Raw genomic sequence first — 21,007 nt, 5'->3', positions numbered from 1 at the left:
CGTCATCCTAAGATACACTTATAGATAAAATGTAGCATACCATTCAATTGGGTAAACAAGAGTTACAGATGGTCTTAATGACTCATAAGAACATAGACGTATTTTCTTAGGTTTTAGAGGTAATACCAAAGTGGAAAGGTAGCTTAGGTGAATTATTGCTAGTCAAAAATAAAAAAAGCAATTGACGTACAAAGTAAAAACAAAAATTTCTTAAAAAAAAGAAAATAAAAAAAAATCCTTTTACCATGTAAGAATGCTTTGGGTTTGGAAATATTTTAGAAGCATGCATGCAAAGTAGCATAAAGTATTAATTCTATATGTGATAAAACATAATCATCCTTACGATCGAGCACAACTCCAACTTGTGGTTTGTAATCTCTGTCTGTAATCTGCCAAATCGCAAAAGGCTCATTAGGGGATTCAGGCAGAAGACGGAATAACAGAATGATAGTGTATGCCGGTGGCAATCCCTCTGGGTGAATCTCCCTGTTAAGACAATATGCAGATATTTTGTCACATGGAAACATATGGAAAAGAAGATCTTCGTAATTTTCTCTTTTTCAAAGAAAAGACATGAGAGTAACAGGGAAACCACAGTGTTTAATGGAACTGAGCATTTTAACTACTCTTTCAAAAGAGAGAGTACTTTGTGATAAAAACCACCACATTATTTCCTAAAATGAACTCACAGCTTGTCTTTAGCTGGTCCAGGCACCATAGTTATGAAGGAAGCCAGATTATGACCAAGAAATCTTGGAGATGTATTCTTGTGGCAAGGTTCTGTATAAACTACACATATTTAAAATTCCTTGATGATAAGTGAAGAAAAACCTACTGCCACATTGTTCTGGCCTGTTTTCAACAGGCAACAGAAAACAGCACGTAACTACTGCTGCCCTTGAGGCACAGATACAGTGAAGTAGTTATTTATTGTATTTTCTGCAATTGGTGATGTATTTGGATTCTGCATCAGTGGCAGACCTTTAGATTTGTGATGTTCAGACTGTTAGACATTAAAAAAGCAGAAAGCCAAAAGTAAATAGAAACATGCATTAAATGGCCTCCAGCATTTTCTGAAGGCAAAGGGAGGGAATGCAGGAAGAGGACTGTAAGAAAGGAGGTAGCTTATGCTTCTCCTTAACTATTATAATGGAACTAAGAAGGCGATTTGGCCTCATGAACATAAACACAGAAACCTCAAAATGGAGAAAGCAGCTTCTCTGTACTTTAGGCAAAGCTTATGTACCCATACAATTATGGACACTGCAGTAATAACCACAACACTAAGTCAACACCACCACACAGCACAGTGCAAGAATGAAAATATTGAAGTAGATATAACGACACTATTTATAAGTTGTATACCAAGTTATTTCAGATATGGAAACAACCATGCAATCAGGATCAGGATGCTTTTATTACTTTGCTGACTCAGTCTAAAGGGAGTTTTATTTTCTAGCATCTGATGAAAAATAAGTGCTCAGAATAAGCTGGTAAGCCTACTCTATGTCTTACAGCAGACAACAGACTATGTATCACAACATTGTAAAAAAAAAAAATTAATAAATAAATAGGAAGTTTGTCTCTTTATTGTCATCTTATAATTTCTTACCCGGCTAAATGCAAAGTTTACGTTAATGTAAGAGAGTTGCAAAAATGGAATTATCTTTACTTCTCTAGGTCATAAAAATCCGGGGTGTCAGAGACCTGTCACTCCCACAGCTATAATGGCATGTCAGTGAACTCAGAAAGTCCGCAAGTCCTCCACCTTTAAAGTTGTGAGCTGAGAAGGCTGGCAAAAATAAGTTTTTTCTTCATATACTTCAGCTTTCTTGACTGTGATCTGATCTTTACTCAGTCTTGCAGAATTGCAGATTTCAAAAGCTTGTATGAAAAGAAGATTAAATTTTCTCAAATTTTATAGCAATAATGGGCTATCTTTAAGCATCTCCTCTGACTCAGATTGACTTTTTTTGAAACTTACTCAGACAGGAGAGGAACAAATGTAAAAAGAAAAGGAGAGAGGTACTGCTCCCCTCTTAATAAAACTATGCTTTTAGGGGTTTTGTGAAAAAAATGTTGGCTAGAATGACCATATATTTATTACCTCTCCATAATCAAGCTCTAAGACCGCGTGCTCTTGAAAACTCCACTTCCTTAGCCAAATATGGCAACTCAAGTAGAAGAGAAACTACCCAAATGGCATCAGTGTGCTACCTACTGCAGTATGGTGGTGCTTCTGCAAAAAGTGGTGCTTATCCCTCCATACTGAAATCATTCCCCTCCAGGAGCACTAAGCTCTTTCTTTGTATGATGGAGGCTGGTGTTCAACTGCCTAAGGACAAACCATGGATTATATGCAACTCAAATGGTTGAGAAGCATTATATCAAAAGAGAGCAACAGACAACTGGATTAATAGTGAACAGATCACAATGGAAGAAATAGGTTTGCATTTAATGAGAACAATGATATATTTTCTTTGGAGTATTTTTCTTGGAGCTTAGAAAAAAAGAACATCAAATAAATGCAACTTCAATAACGTCATACTAATGCTGTCATCTATAAACTCTGTTAATCCTTCCTCAACTGCTTGCCTTAAACATGAGTCTTTCAAGTTTACCTACCGTATTGGCTGGCTGATAAAGGCATTTTTGTGGAGTCTATATGCTACATAGCTTGGGAAAGAGCCCGATTCCAGTGATACGCCTTGTACAGAAGCAAAATGCTTCTCTGTTAGATTATATGATTCCAGCATCTTGAAACCTTTAAATCCAGAGAGAAAACGAAAAATATAAACACTGTAGAGCTGGAAAAGACACAAATGAACCTACACCAAAATATTAGACTGTTACTTACCAGGTGAAGTGTATCCCTCCAAGTAAATGAGAGGACAAGCTAAAAGACATGGAAAAATATATAATTAAAGACTATAAAACCTAACATGATATGAATGTATATATACTTCATAAATTTTTATTACCAAAAGGTCTGCGCTATTATGCATTATCAATCAGCCAACTTTGTTTTATATTTGTCATACTGTGTTCTGCTCTATGTACTCTTAAAATATTTACTCATTACTTTTAATATATTTCTACTGTAAAAAATTCTATGGAATAAATATTTTAAGATCTAACTCATAAGAAGAAAGGAGCCCAATGACACAGTCTTTCCATGAATATTTAAAGCATGAGTCAGGCTGTATAATAGATGTCAGATTCACAAGGAAAAATTGCAGATTTATACCCAGCGCTTGAGGCAGTACACAGTTGCACATGACAGGCCTGAGAATTTCTCATTTTTGCCATAGAAGGATTTGACTTGAGTAAACAACTGAACTTTATTTAGATAATTTTAAAACAGCATCACACACTATAGCTGCACCTCTTTAGCACCCATAGACTGTGGGGGGGACCCACACTGGTGCATTCTGTTCCTGAAGGACTGCACCCTGTGGAAGGGACCCACGCTGTAGCTGTTCATCAAGATCTGCAGCCCGTGAGAAGAACTCACACTGGAGAAGTTCATGGAGAACTGTCTCCCATGAGAGGGACCTCACACTGGAGCAGAGGAAGGGTGCGAGGAGTTTTCCCCTGAGGAGGGAGAAGCGACAGAAACAACACATGATGAACAGACTACAAGCCCAGTTCCCCATCCCCATGTGCTGCTCATGGGGAGGAGGAAGGGAAATTGGGAGCAAAGTTAAGCCCAGGAAAAAAGGGAGAGGTGGGGAAGCTGCTTTTAAGATTTGGTTTTATTTCTCATTACCCTACTCTGATTTGATTACTAATAAATGGAAAACTAAATTCCCCAATTCAAGTCTGTTTTGCACATAACAGCAATTGGTGAAAAATCTCCCTGTCATTATCTCTACACATGAGCCTTCCGTTATATTTTTCTCTGCTGTCTAATGGAGGGGGGTAGTAATAGGCTGGCTTTGACGGGCATCTGGCACCCCGCCAGGGTAAGCCGATGTCACAGCTATAGCAGTATATAAGGCTAATAGCAGTGTATTAATTTGGGAAAAGGGAAAATAGTGTCTTCTACTTACTTGAGGTAGCTGTCTCACACACAAAGGTGACAAGGTTATCTTGAATCTTTTCAAAGGCATCAAAGTCATCAACAATAAATACATGACGCTCGCTGGGTTTGCTGGCAATCTTGGCCAGCTCATTGTAATCTACATCGGCTACACCAACCACAAATATACTGAAGCCTGTGAAAACAACACTTGTTACTTGAAATGTAGTAAATATACATTATCATTTTTCAGGTCAGTATTTCACAGCCCATCTCTATCATTGATTACTCTACCTACTCTTTTATCTGGCCTTTGTTATGAGCATATATTGTGAAGATCCTTTCATTTTATCTAAGCCCAGGAGGGATTAAACTAATTTTTTAATCTTTCTTTCAAAATTTTCTCCTCCTTCTTTCACTGGTTTTTATTGGGCATTATCCAGTCACACACAGACTTGGCTACCTAGTCCCCTCACTCTTTCATACAAAATGTACAGTCTTCTCAATTCTACAGTTTCTTAAATCTGTCCTGTGTGCAAAATCTCTGTGCAGACTATTAGTTATGCAGTTGTCGGTCTGTTGCCACCTCCTGCATGCTTCTCAGTTTCTCTTTCACTTTTTTAGGGTGGTATTTATCCCGCAATTTTTAACTTTCCAAGTTAACAACAAGTCTAAGCTGGTTGTCTAGTTTTCCTCTACAATCAACAGACAAGGGCAAATTCAGAATGCAAATAATCTCACCTTCCTAATACTGTAACTTCAAGACAGAAGAAGCCATGGTCTGCAGATGCCTATCTGTTGCTCTCTTCACTAGCCACAAAAAGACTCTACATTATGACCTTAGATTAGACATTTAGTTATTAGATGGCTTAAGTTAAATGATAAGAACCCAGACCCTAGAATTTAGTCATATCATAGGTGAACAAGCATAATCTCCTTCTTTGTCAGGGTGATTTTCCTTAAATTAGCATCTTCTTGCCTTCTGCATCAAGTTTTTGTTTCCTGCTAGTCTGTAGCTTTCACAGAATTCTGTCACTGACTCATTGCTTCCTTTCCCTTCTCCCACCTAAGTCTCCATGTAATAATTTGACCTTGCTGCCATACCAGAAAGCAAGGAAGAAAAAAAAAATCCTCATTGAACAATTCAGCACTATATAGAACAAAATCTCCTATAAAATTTCACTGACATTGCACAGACATTGGAAATGCTACTTGGAGGCTGAAAGCAGAATTCACATTTATTGCAAATTAGAAAGCTATCTTTATTTCAATTTTTAATCTTTCAGAAATATCATAATTATTCTTCTGTAGCCAATTCTGGTAAAGCTTTGGCCGAAATACTCTGCCCAGCTTTTGCATTTAAGATGCAAAGAAACCAAAGCAAGTAGAGAGGAGGGCAAAAATTATAAGAGGTTGAGAAAACATGATCAACAGCAGGTTGAAGGAAATGGATTTGTTCAGTCTAGGAGAGAAGACAGAAAGAGGAAATTACAACAGGCTTCAAATATGAAGGCCAATTGTAGTGGAAAGTGATCAGTTGCTTTCCTGGTTAATCAGGTAAATTAAAAGAAGACAATATCTTCATTAGCCTGAAGAAACACGTAAGTGAAACATGAGGCAAAGCCTTCCAACTATTAGGCTAGTTAAGTACTGAAGCAGATTATTCAGGGAAAGTGTAGAGATTTTTATGAATAGGGTAGGCAAATGTCTTTAGAAAACCTCTAGACAGAGCTGATTCTTTCAGATCATAGAGGCAGAGATGATGACCACTGATGGTTTACATGCCTGTGATTTCTGTAAGGAAGTACATAATTTCCTTACTCAGGGAACAGAACTCCAGGTGGATCAGGCACTGATATGCAGAACTGATGGGTGCAGGGACAGCAATAGATTATTAGACTCACATGAGCCACATTCAGCAAATCTGAAGAGGAAGTGCAATGTCTCTCAGTTCAAAAGTCAATGAAGGAGTCAGTTCAGACCCAGCTCCACAAAAAACACATACTTTGAATGAAGATCCATTGGTTTATACCAGGGAAAACATAAAGCTCAAAAAGCCAGGCCCATTACATCAAAAGCAGTAAAATGGAGCACAGTTCACAATGATCCTGGGGGTCCACACAGCAAGGAGAGAAAAAAATAACCAAAATACACATATATGAAACAATATGCATGAGGAATTACTTGAACACTTTGGGAAGCCATATCCTTCCCCAGACAGAAGGCTAGAGAAAGAAAAAGCAAGCCTGGTCTAGAGATTGTAAATCCTTTAAGTAGTTTTGCATTTTTCCCAAATACTCAGAATATGTTTTTGAGTCCATAAATTATGAGTAAAGGATTCCCAGATAACTGAAGCACCACTTATAATTTCACTGCTAAACACATAAGGAACTGAAACAGCCAGGTAGTGTGAATTGCTTACCAGAGTGCTGTATGACCGTTGCTGCTTTCCTCACCTCATCCTGAGACCGACCGTCTGTGACAACAACAAGTACCTTGGGAACACCTCTCCTCATGCCACTCTCCCAGGTCAAAACCTTTTCTTTGATAAATGTTAGGGCTTTGCCTGCAAAGCACACAATGAACAAGGAGTCAGCCATATTATCCACAAGAATTACTCTGAAAAGGCAAGAGCCACAGCAAAAACAGAACATAAAAACCTGATTGTTCAGCCATGCAATACTATGATAATGAGGAAGTTTCTGAAAATATTTTATGTTAAAGAAATATGATTACCACTCAGAATTACCTGTCCTTGTGTTTCCTCCTCTGTACTGAATATTTTGAAGAGCTCCCAGGGCCTGGGCTTTGTCATCAAATGTATTCAGTTTAAATTCAGATTTTGCCTCATCACTGTACTGCACAAATGAAACCTGAAATGGAACATAACACAATGCTGTCTCATACCAGACCAACAGCCTCAATTTAAATATTTATTGTGGTATATTAGTAAGCATTAAATAATTGATTTTTTTTTCATATATGTATGATTATGCATACACAGACATATCTACATACACTGATACCATCCCAGTAATACGCACACAACACTTCTTTCTTTCTTTCTCTTTCAGAGTATGAAATGTGATGTGATCTTAAATACATACAGTTGAATTATTCCTATTATTGTGATGCAGTATATTATTATGATGCTCTTCTGAGCAGACGTACAATATCTACAAACCCTCTTCCAGGTTTGTTTAGGAAATAAAAAAATAATTCAGCAATAGAATGTCAATAAAGTTGGATATATACTACATTGTGTATTCTCTTGCCTTAAATACTGAAATACAATCACTGAATGTTAATTCTGAAATTATCTCTTCAGTGGACCTATGTTATCTGTCTTTAGGATGGGATGAAGAGACTTCTGCAGATGCCTCTCCTGAACAGCATCTGCCTACTTAGTGAGGTTCTAGGATGCCCCATAAGACAAGGCTTATGGCATGCCAGCTGGACTCTATATATACAAGACTTCTTCCTTGCACTGAGAAATTAAAATGCAACCCTCACTCAACAGTCAGACTGACCCCAAAACAGATTTCTGATATGAAGCAGAGAAAACCTAGTGTATAACAACTAAACAGTGTTCTAGTTGCTGATGCCCTATACAAAAAAACCCATATATATATAAAAAAATAACCATACGTGGACCATACAACAACCCGGTTTCTCTGCCTGGAGGATTCACACACGCTACAACTTTTGTCTTTCAGAATAATAACATCTCAGGATAGACTGGATTCCCTTTGCAATTACAAAATGACTAATATATTTCAGAAATAATTATACACGTATACACATACACATGTCATACAGCAATCTAATACAAAGAAAAAATTACAGCATTCTGAAAGAAAGGAAAATCACATGCAACTTGAGTAATTCAGCTCCATCTTCAGTTTCTCTCCAAAATGTACCCAATGAAAATAACAAACCTACCTGGATTCCAGCAGGATTAATTAAGTCAAAGGCTCCTACTGTATTAAAAACAAATTTTACTACTTTGTTGAAGTTATCATCACCAATACTCCAGGAAGCATCAGTCAAGAATACTATGTCTGCTTTGGCACCTCTGCATACTGAAAGACCAAGAAAAGGAACACTTGAAACACGTCAATCATATCACTGTGAAATAAAGCAGATGATTGCTTCAAAATTTGAAAATTCAAGAATGCTAAATATTCAGCAAATTTCTCTTACCATGCAGCCAACATGGCAGATGGCTAATGCTCAATGCAAAAATAGTTATTAAAATTTTTCAAAGAAAAGTTCAAGAAGTGAGAAAGAGCTCAAGAATCAAATCTCAGTGTTCTAAATTACTTTTTTTTGCTGAGCAGCTAACTCAAAACATAAATTTTCTTCTGAGGGCAGACAGACTCACAGACTTGCTGCAGAGCTATAGGTTATCATGCATTATTTTTTTCCCTAAATGTATGCGCTTTGCTGTTCTAAACCAGAAAATGTTGAAGTCTAGTAAAGCTCAAGAGCAAACAGATGGCATTAGGAAACTGCTGCCAGACTTCACTTTCCTAAAATGCTGTGCTAGTTTTAAATCTATTTAAATTTATGAAAAATAGAATTAAACTCTTAAGCAGTAGAGCAACTACACAAAAGTAATGAGTAATTGTGCAAATAAACATACCATCCCTAGCTGGAGGAATTGTAGGAGGTGGAGGAGGTGTAGGTGGTGGAGTTGGTGCCTCTGTAGGTTTGAGGACTGAAATGAAACATTTTTTTAATTTCTCATGAATTATTTATTTCAAGGAAAAGCTCTAGTTTATGTAATATATTGCAATACAGAAAGATTCTAGTCTTTTCTCACTAACCTAGCCAATGTATCATTGGCAAAAAAATTTTTTTTGCATTACAAGAATAATGAGAGTATTGTTATTGTTAAAACAAAGGTACATTATTTCATTGTAACAGTAACAATTTTACATGAGCTGAGTAACACTGTACTATGATAACACATCTCCATTTTTCATCCAAGTGCTAGGAAACACTTGAAGAAGAGCATAGAATTTTTCTTTCCTCCATAAAGTCCAATTGACATTACATTGACAGAAACAGGAAAGATAACTTAAAAAAAAGGTATTGAAAGCCACTTAGGAGCAAGACAAGTTCTACAGATGAAACAAGTTCTACAGTCAAAACTGAAGGCTCACAGCATATCTACCTGTATGCTCCCTCATAGAGACTGGAGGTCCCTCGAGGTTAGGGGTCTGAACAAAGATGGTAGCATTGTATTCTGTGTCTGGCAAGAGGCCAGTAAAACAATAGCTTGTTTCTGATCCACGTACTGTGATTTCCTGTCCTCTAGAACCTGTCAAAAAAAGCCCAATGGAAAGAAAGTTAGAAACACTACTTCCCTTTTAATATGTGCACAAATAAGTGTAAAAATTAAAAACCTCATTAGAGGAGGTCAGAGCAGATGGGACAAGTCTTATTCTTGTCCTGTAATAGCCTTTCTAGACCAACATTGCAGTGTACTTGTGAAACGCAGGCGACTAGCAGATTCCCAGTAATGAAAGATAACTTGACAATAAACAGCGCTCCCTCTTTGCAGAACTTTCACCACTCTAGAAAAACAGGTTATGTTCAGAGATTTAAAGCTCAACCAGACGTATCGTGGCTTCTGGCAGGTGCTTGCCACCATCTTAAATAAGTGGTGTTGTCACTGAAATAAGACAATTATGTTTCCATAAAATGCAAAGAATTAAATGCACTTACCATCAACTGGGTTTAACTTCAGTCTGTAGGAAGTTGCTGACCGATGTGGTGACCATCGAATACAGAAAGTATCCCAACCCACTTTGTAACTTGTTAGGTCACTGACATTCAAATATACTGTGAACAGAGAAACAGATAAATTGTTTTCTGAAAAACAGTATGTAATGGGTGAAGTACATAGAGATGAAAACTATATTAGCAGTTCTGGTCCAGAACTTGATTTTTTTAGATACTCAAAGAAGGAAAGAGCAGTTCTAGCCAAATCTCTCCATTTTCTCTTATGCCCCAGAGATCACATCCTAGCTATTTACAAAGGCCCCAAGTCTGATACCTTTCCCATATTGGGTAACAACCTATTTTATGAGTTTTCATATGAAGTAAGTTGAGTTCTTTATAAAAGAAGAAACTTCTAAAAATGAGAATCTGACACATATATATGGCAGTATGAAAAGAATGTACCAAGTCAACAAAACTCAGGATGTTTAATTCATCTTAACTGAAGAATTTTTTAGAAGTTTCTTAGCTGAGGCCATCAACAAAATCATCTCCTTCTAAAAAGCTGGTTTCAGTCACTGGACATCCCTGTGAAATAAAAGCAGAGTGGCAAAAAGCCTAGACCTGCTTAGCATGGTTAGATTTTGTAGTTCCCTGAAGACAGTTAAAGATTGACTCCAGCTATAGCTGAATAAAATTTTAGAAAGCAGACTAAAAAAATTTATATCATCGAGTTATTACTTAAGATTTTATTTCCATTGCTGTTCCCATGTCTATATCATAGACAAATGACGTGTTCTCCACGAGAGGATATTCAGGCTTTCTAACAACCAACCTTAAAAATCCTCTTTTAATCAACATTATCTAAGGCAATATATGTATCTAACATGATGACAACAGAATTATTTTTACTTACATGTAGTGCCTTGATCTGTCAAAGGTATACTCATTCCAGAATCATACTGGGCATAAACATTCACATCATAAGTAGTACTGGGAGACAGATTATGCAAGGTGTAGGAAGTCACTTCTCCCACAAAAACCTCCATGGGCTCATTTGAACCTTGAATTGAAAGGATGCATTAAGGAAGTACAGAGATAGAGAAAGATTCACGATCAGGTGAACTACAGAACTATCTGCTGTCTTTTACATGTCATTAACTCCTAATCTCATTTCTTTTCTGGAATAAAACTTACTAATTTCTTAAATTGTAGTGTATTAGACTGTGGCAAATAGAACATACACATAGCTTTACAGGCTATTGTGCAATGTTTGTGTTTGATTTAACTTACAGAAAGATATGCATATTGTTGTACTGTCACATAAAAAAGATTCTGAAGGACTTCAGTACCTAAATTCCTAAATGTCCGATGCTCATCTCACATACATCAGTTCATACACTCAGAAGGACAGGAGATATTTAAGAAATAAAAACCAAGTCTGGTCCAGAACTTTATCTAGTCACCGCATTATATTTTAAACATACAATTTAATCTCTGCAATTGAATGTACGAAACACTGTTTGATAGCTTGTGCTTTGTATAAAATACTAAGACTTAAGCTTCCATCAAAATCAGTAAGCAAAGAAAAGAAAGAAATCCTTTAACACAAACATTTCATGACGTGTGATTTCTATTCGGATCACCCATTAGCCACTCACTGTTCTGAAAGTGACATGTTTGGAATGAACAGGCTTTCTTACCCACAGGTTTGTATACGATTTTATAGCCAAGAACAGGGGATGGTGAAGGATCCCAGGAAACTCTGAATCGTGTATACCATTCATCAGTTATATACATATTTTGAGGAGGAAGCAGGCCAACTGAAAAGAAAGAAAACCACTCTAATTAGACTAGTGACTGCTTTTCAACCTCTACAAGCCTACATTGTAACTCTATCAATCAGGTAACAATCATGTCAAAGACACAGTCAACATAATGAAACCTTAACAATGTTGAAGTGCTCAAGGAACATGTGTCTTAAATTAAAAAAAATAGTATACAATATTAAAACTAATTACCAGTTCTGCCATTCCCAGTCAGTTGTCCGCCATCTCCATCTTCATACACAGCCACAACAGTAATTTTATACGGTGTATCTGATTGTAGTGGTTGCAGTATCACATTATTTCTTATCCCAGGAACTGTTGTCTAGAACACAAAAGAAACAGAAGTAAACAAACTTACAGTCCTGTAACTGATCAATAATGACAGCAACCAGAACCAAAAATTTGTTTTGACTCTTGGTGCACTTTTTTTTATGTCCACTGTAGATAAAGTCATTCAGGATATTTTAAGGGTTATAGCCTATAAAAAATTATATGTATTACTTGAAATTATAAAACACTGTGGTTAGCAAAAAAGATAAATCAAATTGACTCTTAAGTCCCTGCCCTCACATCAGACTGAGATGCTGCAGTTCGTCACCAAGATTTCAGTATGTTCCCTCATAGAAAAGAAAAAGTCATGATGATGTGCTTGGAAATAGAAAAGACAGAAAAAAAATCCTAAAATGAGGATGGCAGTCAAAAGTCTCCCATCATGTTATTCGTGAGCTTCATTTCTACCTTTTCTTTACCCTTGTCTTAGGATACAATTTTCTTGGCCCACGCAAGTTAGTCTGAGAAGGAAGCTCTAAATATTTTTATATGTAAAAACACGCCTATTTATGCTTCTTTCAATCTCCCCAGCTTCTTGGTGCAGCCATGCACTCGTGTTCTCTTCTAATAAAAATACAGACATAATACAAAAAGAGATATTGCTCCATAAAGTGTCCATAAAGCACTGAAACTATGGAAAGTAACTCAAGATATCTGAAAAGCATGTCCCAGTCAACATTTTCCATTATTATTTTCTATGAAATGTTAAACATTTTCTGCAAAAAAGATGTATGTGTTGAAAAATATGTGCATCCTGATTAACAGATCCAGCAGGGAGTTTTCAAATGATGATTTTTTTAGCATGCCTTATGCGATAATATATAAGCAGTAATAGCATTTTAATAGCACTCCATACTTGTTACATTTTGGCTGGTGGCAATCAGCAGGAATTCTTCTATTGACCTCTACAGGTTCTGAGTTTGGCTTTGCTATAAACACTCAGAGAATTTTATAAGCTTCAGATTTATTTATGCTATCATTAAGCTGCAGGAAATTAAACACACAATTCATACTGAACCTGATAAAAGCAAGTCAGATGCTGAATCAACATTGTTGTTGCTTTCTTATTAAGCTCCACCCACTCTCTTCAGTTTATAAAAAGCAGGCTTGTGTTTATTCTGTATCTTAGCACACTGACTTTGTAATTAATAGAGTATGAATAGATGGCTATTCACTGTAGCACAATGTTTGAACTAAATGTCAGAAAGTAAGTTCTGCTCAGAATCTACTGATTAATGTGTGACTCTCATTTCACATTATTTTATACACAAGTTGGTTCATTAAAAAAAACATATTCTGCAACTTTGTGGAAAAACAAGTAAACAATCCCCCAAAAAACTGATGAATAAACCAACCAGTGTTTCATACAAATAGGTTCTCAGCATTGACAACAGTGACCAAATAACCTACAGAGCACACAAGGTGTACCAGGTGTAGAACAGGTACCATGGTTTTTCTGTAGCCTAAAGAATCAACAGAGAACCTCTTGGTGCTGACTAAAGAATTACAGAACTTACATATTCATCAATAGGGTCTCCCACAGTGGGTGAATAAATGATTCTGTACTGCTGGACTGGCCCATCAGCATGGTCCCATTGAACAGAAAGGCTGTTCGTGGTCTCATCGAACACTCTCACATTCCTTGGACCACTGCGAGGCACTAAAGAAATAAAATATGGAATGCTGTATGAAGTATGATTCTTCCAGTTTAGTGTCATCCTCAGTGATTCAAATACTGCCTTGAAACCAAAGCTAAGGGTCCTCCCTGAAACCCCAAATAAACACATACAGATAAATTTAGTCAATGATAATACAGAAGTGCCTGAGGTTTTGAACAGAAATAGGACCTTAACTGGAAGACTGGAGCAGTATGGAAGGGAGACAACATCTGAGGGATGCACAAACTAAGCATCTACACATCTACATCATGTACATACATTCTGCTTTTCAGACTCATGCAAACACATATAACTATAGCCTGTCACAAGTTTTAGGTGAATGTGGGGATTTAACAGAAAAAGCACAGAAGTAGCAAAAGAGGGGTGACCTATTATTGCCACAGGCAGCTCATTTACATGTTATTTCTAGAATGAATTTTAAAGATGCCAAGCGTAAGACAACTAAGATCCCACAAGTTAAATTGTAACAAGGAAGTTTTGGTGCTTAGGCATCTCCAGCAAAAACCCAGCATCTGGGGAGGCTGATGTATACAATTATCATGTAAGACACAGAAAATGAAGCACATTCTTTTCTGTTGACAGCAAATTCAACCCATCTTAATGTGCCTTTTGTTTTTTAAAGACAAACTGCTATTTGCCTATAATCACATTTCATGTAACAGATTTTACATTCTTAAACATTCAAATTAAGCTTATTTCACAAGTTAAAATTACATTGACGATTATGCAGGTACAATAGCTGCCAGACAACATAGCAGAAGATCACTTCCATGGAGGCTTACAATTGCTTCAGCCATAACTCAAATGTATTGATCTCAGAGTTGCAATGAACAGCTCACACTGTTTGTGATTTTAACCAATTTTACAAATTCTTCACACACACATTTCAACATATATTTCACAAAGCAACTACCGACTGCCTCTTACATGTTCTTCCCTGTGCTTGGCTTGGATTTCCTTCTCCATCTGCATACAGAGCTATAACATTTATTGAGTAAGCAGTGTCAGGAGTCAAGCGCTCCAGCATCACATCGCGAGTGTTGCCTGGTACCACAATCTAAAACAGAAACAAAAAGCATCTATATAAAGTAGGCTTCAGTTTATACAATGTTTTGTTAGAATTAGCAGTTTGAATAAAATATAGAAAAATTGGGAACGTGACCATGCTGCATATTTTCCAAGAAAAGTAATACAGGCTTAAAATAACCAAATAATATTGATAAAAATTCAAGAGCAGGTGCAAAAAAAAACCCCCAAAAAAACCAAAAATCACGAATCCATAAGGAACTCGCATTCTGTAAACTGAGTTTTTATTTTTTACATTTTATATTAAAATGGTTCAGAGAAAAAAAAAATCAGGAACAGAAAACAAAAAAGTAAATTCTGTCATGATTTACTGACATAAAAACGTTTTCTAACAGGTACTAATAGACAGGTTCCCACTTATGTGTGAAGTAATATGCAGTTTCACTTTACAGATGTAAATGATTCATTAAAAATTCCTAGACTTCCTTACATAAAAACATATACACCCATCTGTACATGTACAACATGGGTGTACATTCGGTGTGAGCACATTCACAAGCTTAGCTCCAAAACTGCACCTATTTCTCCACAAATCCAAGACCTCTTACTTCACATCTGGAAGCCAAATTTTTACCCATATCCACTGCTCACCAAGATCTAATTAAACACAAGTGATTTGGGCTAAACAGATGGTTTAGTTGTAAAATCGCATAAAATTGGTATCTGGAGTCATAATTAAACATTTCCTAATAAATATTTGTTGTTTTCTTCTCTCTTTCTATGATTCTATTCTATGATTCTATGATTGTCTTCTTAAGATAAAAAGAGGGAAAAAAATGTTTTATTTTAACTCATCTTTACCTGGTAGTCTTATTTCTTATTTCCTTTATTTCACCAAATTAAACATCTATTTACAATGGACTAACTTCCTGTAGACAAAGCGTTTTCATCAGGGACACTCTTGGGCACACAGTTGGCCTGAGCTTATTACTATTATTCTACACTCATTGAAGGAAGCAATATCCTCTGCACACTTTTAAGGAATAACATACAAAACAAATTACTCACAGATTCTGATGGCCTTGGGCCAGACAGTGGTGTGTAATTAATTCTGTACTGCTGTACTGGACCTGGAGCAGGTTCCCATCGGACATTCATGCTGTTTGGTGTGGGATTGTAAACTTGAATGTTTCTTGGTGTTCCTCTCTCCACTAGATCAAGGATAATTTAAATTAAGTTTTAGAGATTTGTTTTCTTTAGTTCTAGTTCCACTTGAATTTACAACAGTGCTCAAAGGAGCAAAAGAAGGGCATCAGCCCAAGATAAACATATTACTTTTGTTACCCCAAAATCTACAGATCTTAGAGTCTTGGTGATTAGTCTTTACAAACACTCCTGCCAGCCAGCAAAGTATGTATGTTTACACTGCAAATTGAAGGTATGATCATAACACTTTGTAACCCTATTGCTGATCAGGCAGCTATGAAAAGTAGCCCTAAACTACACATTTTATGTCATGCTGACTTTAGGAGCGGAAGCTCCCTGAAAAATTTTAAGCACATGGTATGGACATTACTATGGATTAGCACTAGTATTTTCCATTTGTTCACCAGTATTGCTACTGGCACTACTATTAAAATTTTACTATTTCACTAAAACTGTAAGTTTGCTGCACAGCATAAGAGCTGAGCTTGCTCAAGATGAATGGACTGAAAGCCTTCACCCAAATAAAAGCACAGAAAGTGGAGTAAGTTACAGAGATGCAACCATACCCAATCAGGTAAAGAGTTTCTTGCATTTATGTTTTAACTTTGAGAAAAAAGACTTGATGCAAAATCAATTTCTAATTATCTGAGCCACTCACACAAAAAAATCCTTACATTTTCTTGAAAACTATGATTTTACTTACAAGTTCTTCCAGTGTCAGAGACACGTCCACCATCCCCCTCTGGGAAAACTGGAACCACAGTTACAGTGTAAGGTGTGTTGGGTTCAAGAGTCCTCAGAATTACATAGTTTGTGTTTCCTGGTACTGTGGTCTACGAATTTAAAAAGAAAGGTAGAGTCATGACTTTACATAAACATGCAAAAATTTTAGGCTTTTTTGTATCTCACTCCTCCACCACATCTCATTTCTAGACTGGATGTGCTAAAAAATTCACAAACCCTGAAGCATAAAGTGATATGGTTCATGGTATCTTCTGGAATTACCTTTCAAGAAAGTTCTGTCTTGGACTTAACAAAAAAAGAGATTGTTAAATTCTATGCTCTTCCATATAATCCCTGAAGAGCTAGCTTCACTTTTGGGTCCTGATCCTGTTCTACTAATAACAGAATCTGCAGTGATCTCTTTAATGACTACTATTTGGCAGCTTAGAAGCATTAAAAGGTCACTTTCTAAATAAAAAAATAAACATTACATAAACACTAAAACTAATGACGAGAAGTAATGAGCAGCTCATGTTATAAAGTAAAACTCCACAGCATTTAAGAATATTTATCATTGGTAGCTCTCTAGATGTTATCGAAAGACTGGTAATTCATGTACTCCGCATTTCACAGGCACATGCAATTGCACAGACATGGAAAAAGAACACAAGTAGGAAGGAATAATATTTTTACAGTCTGAAGCATGGTTTCACATGTTCAAGATTGTTTTAGCTCCCTAGCAATTACATAATTTTAGGAGATTAGAATAAAACACCTATGTGGATTTTTCTGCTTTCACGTGTATCATCCTGGCTGACTGCCTACAGTCACATGTCATCTGAGCAGTGAAAATAGGTATAAATGAGGTCTGCTAACTTTATAGTCTTTTGTACACCCTGAATCAGCTTTACATTCACATGCACTGCCGTAAGAATAAACAAACAAAAAAATTGGTGTGGTATTAAATCCCTGTGCTAACAAATAATTACTGAAGGTCTACTATAAAATCAAACATCTGTAATACATATGGAAGTAACTGACTTTCATGAAGGTGCTCTCCCTTTTCTTTGAGGTAGCTATGAACAGAAAAAAAGCCAGTGCCTAATCAACAAGACCCACTTCACCTGGCAGCATTTCTCCACTAACACCATGAGCTACAAATTGTCTGAGACAGTGAAATCTACACAAAGTCTTTACCATTTCTTCTGCGCCTCCAGCTGTAGGTCCATAAAACACCTTATACTGTCGAGGACTTCCTTCTGCATGATCCCATCGAATGTTCAGAGTACTAGTGGTTGGGTCATAAATTAGCAAGTTCTTCACAGTAGTGAGAGGTTCTGAAATAGATTAATGAGCTGTCAGAAATGTCAAACCACATGCTTAATAGTTCATGTTAAATATTATTTGTTTTCATTAATCAGAACAAACCATGACACCCATCCAACAGCATAAGGAATGCTAAATATAATAAGAAAAAAAATCTTTTTGAACACTATTTTAGAATTACACAATGAGTTCATTAGGAATGTTTGGTTCCTTCCTCACCAAACACATTGCTATGTCTGACTTTGTATTGCAGGCTCAAAAGTAAACTAAGTACAAATGAATGAATAAACTTATAGTTAAATAATTAACTAATTAAAAATAGTGAATTGGCTTTATGCCTGAAATGCCTCGTAGCAAATCACTCAGTGCTTTCTATAGCATGATCAAAACAATACTATCCATGTAAAATAGTGGAGTCTCAAAGTGCACACTGTAAAGCTTCTGAACTGGAGGTGCTAATAGGAAAATAGAAAGCTCATGCTTAGCAACACACATATGAGAGTTACTTGTCTTCAGAGGCTTCAAAGATGTTTACTAAATTGTGGCATAAGACAAATAGATTAAGATGAGGAGTAAGTTCCATAGTATCAGTAGGTTTTCTCTCAGCCCTAAAAGCTTGATGCCCAGTCTAAGGTGTGGTTGCCCAGGGTTTCTCTACAGCCAGCAGATTTACAGGCCTTCTTACTTTAGATACTTGAAACCCACAAAAGGACAAATGACAGCTACATATGGGATGAATTTCACCACAATATTTTTTGTCAGCTAATTTGAAAAGTAATAAATCAATATTGTTTCACACCTAATAAGAAAATTCCAAGAAGTTACTTACTGGTTCTGCCTCGTCCTGTCATTCGTCCCCCTTCCCCATCTGCATACATTGATGACACAGTAATAGCATATGGTGTGTCAGGCTGCAGCTTCTGTATCACCACACTGTTCTGCCGCCCTCCAACCACAGTCTTCAGTAAAACAAAATAAGAGAATTAGAATCCCTTTTATTCTGCCCCTGTTATGCTGAATGTTATAGCGAAGAATGTAAACATTTGATGCGGAGTGGAAAACCCTATGATATATCATATGCTGTATGCTCTTGTGACTGACACTGACAGTAGACATTGAACAATAATAATATTTAGTACGTATTCATCTTAGCAGGTTTAGACAGTCCAGTGACACAAAGCCAGTATTCTTTAAGACCTCCAAACTTGCATATAACCACAATTATATATCAACTGCTAGATCTGCACCAATAAAAAACTTTTCTAAATTCTACCTTAAATATTTCAGTGGAGACATTGCTACTGCCTTCCTAGCAACTGCAGTTTAATCAAATACCACAGTAACGAAAAAAGCAGACGTGGAATTACTCTCATATGACCAAGAATTACTTGCAGACTGACATTAAAATGTCATGAACAGAGCACGAGTGTTTTGTGTGCTCTCCTTAAAAAGAGTTCTCTTCTCAACTTCCACTTCTGGACTCTATCCCATTGTGAATAAAGTCTATTAATTCTGTTCTTTGCACAAAGTTCAACAGAATGATCATAATTCTTTTTTTTACTCCAGTACCAGTAATTCATTACAGATACTAGTTAAGCTTACTGCTGTTCCTCTGTCTTCTAGTGATTTCTCACTAAACTTACATTTAACTATTCAATTCATTCAACAGTTCAACAACCTCAACTGAAATGCATGCTGTTCAGAAGAGAGTAAAAATGGATGTGAACTGATTCTAAAGTAAATATTCCTAGATACACTTCTGAACACGTGTGATCTCCTATTACTGGAACAAGCTAAATGAGTGTGGTTCTCATCTGAGACTGCTCCTCTGAGTCATTTGGCAGTAACCATAACAGCCTCCCACTGCAGAACAGGGCATTTTTAAGTAGCACACATTTCTGATAAACAGGCTGGCTGAATTACTATTCCCAGGCTGTGTTGTGTAGGCCACCAGTAGTCAACACAGCTCTTGTTGATGACACAAGGAAAGCTGGCTGATCATAAAGTACTGGCTCTCTCTATCACCACAGCTGCTCAACCAAAAGGCACTAAAAATACCTCAAACACTTCCCTAACTTATGTTTTGCATGGATTCATTTTTGCAACTGCTACTTCTGGGTGGTTATTCTGTCCCTAGTGTGGTCCACTGTATGTTCCACAGCAAAGTCCCTCTGATAGCACATGAACCACACTATGAAAACAGAAAATTCTGGATTATGGAAGTAGTCATGGTAGTTCATATTGTTGTGATAACTAGATATCTGTGACTTCTAGCCTCACGTGCTGTTTGACTTGTTCCTCAACACATTTTAACTTTATTCTAGTTATATCTATAGATCCTATGATTTTCAGGAAAAAAAGATGCATCCAAAGTTATTATTCCTCCATAGAAAGCAATCTATATTGGATTTGAAAATGGAGAAAGAAAAAGATGGGAATATATACCTATTCACTATAAATTTTAATCTTAATCTAAAAAGTGATTAATATATACACCATTGTACTTTGAAAATAAGTTAATTCTAATGGGTTACTTTGCAGAACTATCATTTCAGGTTGAGTAACTGAAGCTCTCCAAAATTAGTTACCGACTGTTCAGCACCATCCCCACTGATAGGCTGGTAAAGGATTCTGTATCTCTGCACTCGACCACTAGCAGGATCCCACTTCACAGTCAAACTGTGTGAAGTTGCATTATACACCTGAAGGTTTCGTGGACCACTCTTTGGGGCTGAGAAACATAATAAAGAAAAGAACAAATGTGCAATTCAAGCAAAAAGCAGGGACAAACCATTCATACTTTTAAGACTGCATGAATGTCTCAGCAAGAGCAAAATGTATTAAGTACAAGACAACACCAACTGTAATGTTTATAAAGTAATAAACATGCTGTAACCTAGTGTTTAATATTTGTCCAAAAACATAGTAACATTTATTAAATTATCTCAGCTTTTCAATGTCAACATCCATCACAGTTTAGAGAAAGGTAATAAAGACATACCTGGAAAATCAGATTCTTACCTTGTGTGGTGATAGGTACCAAAGGTACTAGAAAAAAATAGAAAGTGTTTTCAGAATTCTTGTATGTGTATGCCTTCTGATTTAATAACTATGAATAGCAATATGCAGAAACACTTCAT

General features: G+C 36.5%; 1 protein-coding gene across 5 annotated transcripts in view; it reads right to left on the bottom strand.

The window, feature by feature from the left end:
- The window catches only part of COL12A1 (collagen type XII alpha 1 chain), a 102,413-nt gene that overhangs the window by 29,154 nt on the left and 52,252 nt on the right, over nucleotides 1–21,007 (bottom strand). For all 5 annotated transcript variants that reach the window (XM_065681415.1, XM_065681414.1, XM_065681412.1 and 2 more), the window contains 21 exons: nucleotides 20,889–20,915; nucleotides 20,456–20,598; nucleotides 18,697–18,826; nucleotides 17,739–17,878; nucleotides 16,522–16,651; nucleotides 15,681–15,823; nucleotides 14,514–14,643; nucleotides 13,425–13,567; nucleotides 11,770–11,899; nucleotides 11,452–11,571; nucleotides 10,665–10,811; nucleotides 9,755–9,871; nucleotides 9,201–9,347; nucleotides 8,667–8,741; nucleotides 7,964–8,103; nucleotides 6,771–6,894; nucleotides 6,444–6,587; nucleotides 4,053–4,217; nucleotides 2,858–2,896; nucleotides 2,626–2,764; nucleotides 344–486 (listed from right to left, as the gene is read on the bottom strand). In XM_065681415.1, coding sequence (XP_065537487.1) covers nucleotides 344–486; nucleotides 2,626–2,764; nucleotides 2,858–2,896; nucleotides 4,053–4,217; nucleotides 6,444–6,587; nucleotides 6,771–6,894; nucleotides 7,964–8,103; nucleotides 8,667–8,741; nucleotides 9,201–9,347; nucleotides 9,755–9,871; nucleotides 10,665–10,811; nucleotides 11,452–11,571; nucleotides 11,770–11,899; nucleotides 13,425–13,567; nucleotides 14,514–14,643; nucleotides 15,681–15,823; nucleotides 16,522–16,651; nucleotides 17,739–17,878; nucleotides 18,697–18,826; nucleotides 20,456–20,598; nucleotides 20,889–20,915 — 2,616 coding nt within the window. The remainder of the gene's footprint in view (nucleotides 1–343; nucleotides 487–2,625; nucleotides 2,765–2,857; nucleotides 2,897–4,052; nucleotides 4,218–6,443; nucleotides 6,588–6,770; nucleotides 6,895–7,963; nucleotides 8,104–8,666; nucleotides 8,742–9,200; nucleotides 9,348–9,754; nucleotides 9,872–10,664; nucleotides 10,812–11,451; nucleotides 11,572–11,769; nucleotides 11,900–13,424; nucleotides 13,568–14,513; nucleotides 14,644–15,680; nucleotides 15,824–16,521; nucleotides 16,652–17,738; nucleotides 17,879–18,696; nucleotides 18,827–20,455; nucleotides 20,599–20,888; nucleotides 20,916–21,007) is intronic.

This window comes from Lathamus discolor, chromosome 5 (genome assembly GCF_037157495.1).
Source record: "Lathamus discolor isolate bLatDis1 chromosome 5, bLatDis1.hap1, whole genome shotgun sequence".
NCBI classification, from domain to species: domain Eukaryota; kingdom Metazoa; phylum Chordata; class Aves; order Psittaciformes; family Psittacidae; genus Lathamus; species Lathamus discolor.
Note: the sequence above shows the minus strand (reverse complement) of the source record. Positions and strands in the feature narration are given on the sequence as shown.